The sequence below is a fragment of the Rhinopithecus bieti genome, unplaced genomic scaffold (assembly GCF_001698545.2).
Source record: "Rhinopithecus bieti isolate Rb0 unplaced genomic scaffold, ASM169854v2 scaffold_81659, whole genome shotgun sequence".
NCBI classification, from domain to species: Eukaryota; Metazoa; Chordata; class Mammalia; order Primates; family Cercopithecidae; genus Rhinopithecus; species Rhinopithecus bieti.
In genome coordinates this window covers 2,439,744-2,446,975 of record NW_016837762.1, presented here as the reverse complement: position 1 = coordinate 2,446,975, position 7,232 = coordinate 2,439,744, and the positions used below count along the sequence as shown (strand labels likewise).

Here is a 7,232-nt window from a genome sequence, read left to right as displayed (position 1 = left end):
TATTATATATATATATATATATAGCTTTTTTGAGATGGTGTCCCGTTCTGTCACCCAGGCTGGAGTCCAATGGCACGATCTTGGCCCACTGCAAGCTCCGCCTCTTGGGTTCAAGTAATTTTCCTGTCTCAGCCTCCCAAGTAACTGAAATTACAGGCGCCCGCCACCATGCCTGGCTAATTTTTGTATTTTTAGTAGAGACAGTTTTTGCGATGTTGGCCAGGCTAGTCTTGAACTCCTGACCCCAGTGATCTACTCACCTCGGCCTCCCAAAGTGCTGGGATTATAGGCAAGAGCCACAGCAACTGGCCAGCAGTATCAAAATATTAAATGCACATAGCCTTTAATATCATTAAATATGCACAGTAATTTTACGTCTAGGAATACATCCTACACAATGCTTAGGCAAAGATCGTGTTCATCGCATTGTGTGTAAGAATGAAAAATGGGAAATAATCCAAGAGTCTAATCTCTCACACATGTATTAAGTGAAAAAATAAGTCACAGAAGAGGGTGCACGATCTCATGTATGTTGAAACAAAAGTAACACGTGCCTGCACATGTGAAAATATGTAGGAAGGCCAGGCGAGGTGGCTCATGCCTGTAATCCCAGCACTTTGGGAGGCCGAAGCGGGTGGATCACTTGAGGTCAGGAGTTCGTGACCAGCCTGGCCAACATGGTGAAATCCCATCTGTACTAAAAATACGAAAATTAACTGAGCATGGTGGTGCATGGCTGTAATCCCAGCTATTCAGGAGGCTGGAGGCAGGAGAATCCCTTGAACCAGGGGGGCGGAGACTGCAGTAAGCCGGTATCGTGCCACTGCACTCCAGCCTGGGTGACAGAGCCAGACTCCATCTCAAGAAAAAAAAAAAAAGGCCGGGCGCGGTGGCTTAAGCCTGTAATCCCAGCACTTTGGGAGGCCGAGACGGGTGGATCACGAGGTCAGGAGATGGAGACCATCCTGGCTAACACAGTGAAACCCCGTCTCTACTAAAAAAATACAAAAAACCAGCCGGGCAAGGTGGCGGGCGCCTGTAGTCCCAGCTACTTGGGAGGCTGAGGCAGGAGAATGGCGTAAGCCCGGGAGGCGGAGCTTGCAGGGAGCTGAGATCCGGCCACCGCACTCCAGCCTGGGCGACAGAGCGAGACTCTGTCTCAACAACAACAACAAAAAAAACAAAAACCAACCAACCAAACAAAAACAACCTCTGTCCATGACTGCCCTGTGCCTGTGATATTAGCACACGGGACCCTGTGAAATCAGCTGCCACTGACTCCCAGCCTCTCCTCTGACTGCTCCACCTCACTCAGTAACAACAATATGTCCTGGTGGTTCCCAAATGCCCGGAGCTATTTCTGTCTTCTCTGCCTGGACTGTTCTGCATTTTATCTATCTCGTAGAGTTCCAGGAGGATCAGCAAGTGTACGCTGTTCCCATGCAATCACCAGTCCTATCAAAATACAGGACATTTTCATCTTCCTGGAATGTTCCCTCGTGTGCCCCGTTTGATTGCCCAGACAATCTTTTCCCCACACCCTGCCACAGGCAACTGCTGATCTGATTTCCATCACTGTGGATTGGTTTTGGCTGTTTTAGAAGTTTATAGCTGGGCGCGGCGGCTCACGCCTGTAATCCCAGCACTTTGGGAGGCCGAGGCAGGTGGATCACAAGGTCAGGAGTTTTAGACCAGCCTGGCCAACATAGTGAAATCCTGTCTCTACTAGAAATACAAAAATTAGGCCGGGTGCTGTGGTTCACGCCTGTTATCCCAGCACTTTGGGAGGCCGAGGCAGGTGGATCACAAGGTCAGGATATTGAGACCAGCCTAGCCAACATGGTGAAACCCTGGCTCTCCTAAAAATACAAAAATTAGCTGGATGTGGTGGTGTATGCCTGTAATCCTAGCTACTCGGGAGGCTGAGGCAGGAGAATCACTTGAACCAGGGAGTCAGAGGTTGCAGTGAGCCAGGATCGTGCCACTGCACTCCAGCCTGGCGACAAAGAGAGACTTCGTCTCAAAAAACAAACAAATAAACAAAAAAAAATTAGCTGGGTGTGGTGGCACGCACCTGTGATCCCAGCTACTTGGGAGGCTGAGGCAGGAGAATCGCTTGCACCTGGGAGGTAGAGGTTGCAGTGAGCCGAGATTGTGCCACTGCACTCTAGCCTGGGCAACAGGAGCGAAACTCTATCTTTAAAAAAAAAAAAAAGTTTATATAGGCGAGGCACTGTCCCTCATGCCTGCAATTCCAGTGCTTTGGGGAGGCCGAGGCAAGAGGATCCCTTGAACCCAGGAGTTCAAGACCACACCTGGCTAATTAAAAAATAAATTATTTTACAAAAAATTTAAAAAATTAGCCTGGTGTGGTGGCATGTGCCTGTAGTCTCAGCTACTTGGGAGGCTGAGGCAGGAGGATTATTTGAGCCCGGGAGGTCGAGGCTGCAGTGAGCCACGATCACACTACTGTACTCCAGCCTGGGTAACAGAGCAAGACATTGTCTCAAACAAAAACCATAACAAAATTAATATTGCGTCAGTCTGTGATTTAAAGCAAAACTACTTCAGGCTCACCACCTCCTGGAAACCTTCCTGATATCCCTGCTGGGTCAGGTACCCCCTGTCTGTGCTTGTTACCTTCTACCTGTCACCAGTATGGCAAGTTCACATTGTTTTATGATTTGATCACCTACTTCCCTAACCCAGAGAGGCCTGTGTCATACTGCCAGCACTGCTAGGTGCTTAGAAAATGTTTATTAAGGCCGGGCGTGGTGGCTCATGCCTATAATCCCAGCACTTTGGGAGGCCGAGGCGGGCGGATCACCTGAGGTCAGGAGTTTGAGACCAGCCTGGCCAACATGGTAAAACCCCATCTGTACTAAAAATACAAAGATTAGCTGGGTGTGGTGGTGGGTGCCTGTAGTCCCAGCTACTTGGGAGGCTGAGGCAGGAGAATCACTTGAACCTGGGAGGCAGAGGTTGCAGTGAGCTGAGATCAATAGAGCAAAACTCTCAAAAAAAAAAAAAAAAAAAAAAGGAAAATGTTTATTAAATGAAGGACTAAATCAGATTTGAAAAGATCATAGAGAACAGAGAGGGTCAGTATGGTAGAGGGGGCTTTAAAAAGTTATAGGAGGTTACAGACATCAAGGGTCAGAAGAGATGACCAAGTCTGAGGGTCAGAAAGGTCAGAGCGAAATCAGAGAGATCAATGTGGTTGAAGATATCAAAGGTCAAGAAGATTAAGGAAGTCACAGGGTGGATCGCTGAGGTCAGAAGGATTCAGAGGAGATCAAAGAGAAGGTGAAGGACTCAGAGACTACACAGGGGGTCAAGAAGACCACAGAAGGGATGTCAGTGTCTCACCACCGGGCCATGGTCCCAGGCCGGGGTGGGGCATAGCTGTCATGCTGGTGCAGCTGTAGGAAGTCTCGGCCTGGGCCCCGCGCCAGCTCAGTGATCTCTTGGGCCCACCACCGTGCCTGCCGGTAGCTGCTGCACTTGAGAATCAAGGACCTGGATGGGAACGATGAGATGGACCATAAATCCTCGCCCTCCATACATATGATCTTGCCCAGAGACCTCCCCTTTCTTTCTCACTTCCTCCCTTGGTCCCTAATCACAACTCCACAGAGACAGGGTGTGTATGTATCTGCCTTATTTGTTTATTTATTTTTGAGACAGAGTTTAGCTCTTGTCCCCCAGGTTGGAATGCAGTGGTGCGATCTCTGCTTACTGCAACCTCTGCACCCTGGCTTCAAGCGATTCTCCTGCCTCAGCCTCCCAAATAGCTGAGATTACAGGCCAGCACCACCACACCTGGCTAATTTTTGCATTTTTAGTAGAGACAGGGTTTTACCATGTTGGCCAGGCTGGTCTCGAACTCCTGACCTCAGGTGATCCTCCCACCTCGGCCTCCCGAAGTGCTGGGATTACAGGCGTGAGAAACCGTGCCTGGCCGTATCCACCTTACTAACAGTTGGAGCCTAGTATTTTATCAGCAACCAGTATTATACCAGGCACTCAGGTTTGTTGAATGAACAAATGAACAAATGGAATTTCCTTTATGTCAGCAGTTCCTTTCATGGGCTTCTACTAATCCCCTTTCTCTGGGCCCAGTCTCTAAGAGCAGTCCCAAGCATCTGGCTAGACCAGTTCCCTGGTTCAAAACTATGTCCAGATCCAGGGAGGTGGGAAAGCTTTCCTCTCTACTGTGGTCTCTCTTACTCAACTCCCAGCAGGGCTGTAGGCTGGCTCACCACTCAGCTGGTGTCTCTCACCCCAGGGAGGCCTCACCTGTGGGAGGTGTCGATCCGCACGCCGTACCGTGCCTCCGTGCTCCTTTTCCCCACCTGCACCTCAAAGCCAGGGTCAAAGAGCTGAACAAATGAGATGGCACCCGTCTCGAGGCACATGTACAGCAGGAAGGAGTCCTTCACCACCAGCCACCTAGAGCAGAAAGGCTCCCTGTGTTCCTCTCTGCCCTCGCAATTTTATTCCTCACCCCCACCCACTGCCCAGCTGCTCGGCCATAGCCCTTACCTCTTGGACCAGCGATAACAAACTTGGTCTCGGCCACAGCAGGTGAGGCCAGGAACGCGGTGGCCACCTGAGCGCTTCCGGATCGTCCCCTCCCTGTGGGACAATCAGGAAGACAGGCTGGATGAGGACTCCAGACCCCCAGCCCACCTTGCACTGCTTGCCCCATTCTCAGGCAGGGAGAAATTAAGAGTGATGTCTATGGATGCCTGGGTGAAGGGGGCCAGACACTCACAGTCCTTTGCAGCCCAGGTCTGGGATAAAGGACAGCTGACTGACTTCCAGGAATTCTGTCTGCAAAGGAAAACAAAAGGCCAGAGAAGACACCTGGCTTTCAGCTCCTCAGACCCTGGGGCCCCTGGCCCTCCTTCCCCTGAGGGTCTGATGATCCTGCTCCACATCTAAAATCAGCTCCTGGACCTTACCAAAGCATGGTAGTTGCGATAGAAAGACATGGTCAAGAGGCGGTTGAGGTAATTCTCCAGGTATTTCTAAAGTGGAGATGAGAGAGAGAGAGAGACAGATGGGACCAGAGCCATTTGCACATCCAATGCCTTCCCAGAGGACCTGGCATCTGGTCCCACCTGTTTGCTGGCTGCATGTCTGGTGGAGCCCTCAGGACCTGCCCGGGGTAGAGAGGGCATCTCTCTGTTGGCTGCATCTTGGGCTGGAGAATAGGCAACGGCAAAACTGTGGAAAGGATGGATGAGGTTCAGGTAAGAGCTGGGAGGCTGGGTGCTCTGGTTCCTGAAAACACTGGAGATGGGGCTTGGAGGAAAAGAGGAGGCCTGGAGATGGCCAGGTGTGGTGGCTCATGCCTGGAATCCCAGCACTTGGGGAGGCTGCAGCAGGCGGATCACTTGAGCTCAGGAATTTAAGACCAGCCTGGGCAACACAACAGCACCCCATCTCTACAAAATACACAAAAATTAGTTAGGTATGGTGGCTGTGGTCCCAGCTACTCGGGAGGCTGAGGTGGGAGGATTGCTTGAGCCCAGGAGGTTGACGTGAGCCAAGATCATACCAGTGCACTCTAGCCTGGGTGACAGAGGGAGACCTTGTCCAAAACAAAAACAAAAACCAAGCAAAAGTCCTAGAGTCTGGCAAAAGGAAGGCCCCCTACCCTGGGAATGGAGAGTAGAAAAGGGTGAGGCTGCCAAGAGCATTTTGGGCATCCCGCCCAGCTGAGATGCTGGCACAGAACCATGGACAGGGAAAGCTGAGCAGGGAAAGTTTCCTGGTAACTGGGGTCAGGGGAGGAGCCCAGTGGCCAGAGTTGCAGGGAGGAAAGATTGTGGCCTGGGGGTGAGACAGGCAGAAAGGAGGGTGGGGGGAACCTGCCCTCTACAGAAATCAGTCTGATCCCCCTCACCGAGCCAGAGGGAGCAGACTCATCAAGACTTTGTGTCTCAGGAGGTCCCGATGCAGCTCCTGAAAATGACGAAACTTCTTCTTGGTTGTCCAGGTAAAGTCGCCGTGAGTCAAGCGGACAGAATACAGAGTGCAGGTTCCCACCTAGGGTTGTGAGGAACTGAATGGATGACCCCTGTGTTGAGTCCCCGCCTCCCCACTCTGGCCAGCTCTCCCTTTCCCTCTTCCCTGGGGCCAGCACAGCCACTTTGGATCCATTCCGGGCCGCTCTCCCTTTCCCCCTCCCTGGGGCCAGTCTGGCCACCTTGGATCCGCTGGTGTATCTTTCGGTGCCCACCACCCGGGCTGTGACAGGGACCCCAGTTGCGAACACCAAGGGGTGCACTTTCAGAGGCTGAAGCTCATAGATGGCCAGAAACGGGTGCATCCGGTCGGCTAGGAGGAAAGAAAGTCGAGGAGTGTAGACCCCCACAGGCCCCAGCCCCCTGGCTCCCCACGCCTCTCCTCCCTGAGGGCCATCCATATTCCCTGTGTACCTGGGTCCTCTCCCTCCCTCAGAGTGTCCACCTCATCGGACTCCATCTGGAGCTGGCTGGAGTCCAGCTCGCCCCCAGTGGGGAAGAGGCTCTCAGGGGTCGCCATCATCCTAGGAATATAGGGAATCCTCAGGGAGGCGAGTTGCCCTGCAGGACCCGCCCACCATCCTAACTCCCACAGGTCCTCCTCTTCCCCCACGGACTCCTGACCGCCCGCTGATGACGCCCGACCAGTTTGCAACGCCCCACCGACCCCTTCGAGCCCCCATCCCCTACCTTAGTCCTTCATCCACAATCCCAGTCCCAGTCCCGCTCCCCGACCCCCGCCCCGTCCCGTAACCAGAGACCCGGGGAACACCCAGCCAGGCCCGGAAGGCTCCGACCTGGGGCGGCACAGCAGCTGCGCGGGGAAGCGGCCCCGGGTGGTCGGGAGAGCGCGGGGCTACGGGGCTTACGCCAGGCCAGGCGGGCCGGGGACAGGGGTCCAGGCAGGAATGAGGAAGTTACGCGATCCCCGCCGGGGGGAGAAACCCCGAAATCTGAGCGTGCGACTGAGTCTGGAGGCTCTGCAGCCCGAGCCCTTTCCGTCCCCGCCCGATTTCCGGGACCGGGGACCCCCGCGCGCCCCTTCTCGGCCCCCTCACCCTGGCAGACGGAGCCAGCGCCCACGCGGGTTCCCGAGCCAAGCGAGCAGAGCGGAGCCGGAGCCGGAGCCCACGCCCCAGCAGGCCGGGGCGGGGCTGGGGCTCAGGGCCTGCCTTCGGGGGCGGGACGGTGCCCGGT

At 53.8% G+C, this 7,232-nt stretch overlaps 1 protein-coding gene across 1 annotated transcript in view; it reads right to left on the bottom strand.

Annotated features, from left to right (window-relative positions):
* PLD2 (phospholipase D2) overlaps window positions 1-7,201 on the bottom strand; it is a 16,845-nt gene extending 9,644 nt beyond the window's left edge. Inside the window, exons 1-10 of the mRNA XM_017865870.1 lie at window positions 7,094-7,201; window positions 6,450-6,559; window positions 6,218-6,348; window positions 5,915-6,057; window positions 5,127-5,232; window positions 4,968-5,033; window positions 4,778-4,836; window positions 4,546-4,638; window positions 4,300-4,452; window positions 3,369-3,519 (exon numbers count right to left, since the gene is read on the bottom strand). Coding sequence (XP_017721359.1) covers window positions 3,369-3,519; window positions 4,300-4,452; window positions 4,546-4,638; window positions 4,778-4,836; window positions 4,968-5,033; window positions 5,127-5,232; window positions 5,915-6,057; window positions 6,218-6,348; window positions 6,450-6,558 — 1,011 coding nt within the window. The 5' untranslated portion in view covers window position 6,559; window positions 7,094-7,201. The remainder of the gene's footprint in view (window positions 1-3,368; window positions 3,520-4,299; window positions 4,453-4,545; window positions 4,639-4,777; window positions 4,837-4,967; window positions 5,034-5,126; window positions 5,233-5,914; window positions 6,058-6,217; window positions 6,349-6,449; window positions 6,560-7,093) is intronic.
* Between the last annotated feature and the right edge of the window lie 31 nt (window positions 7,202-7,232).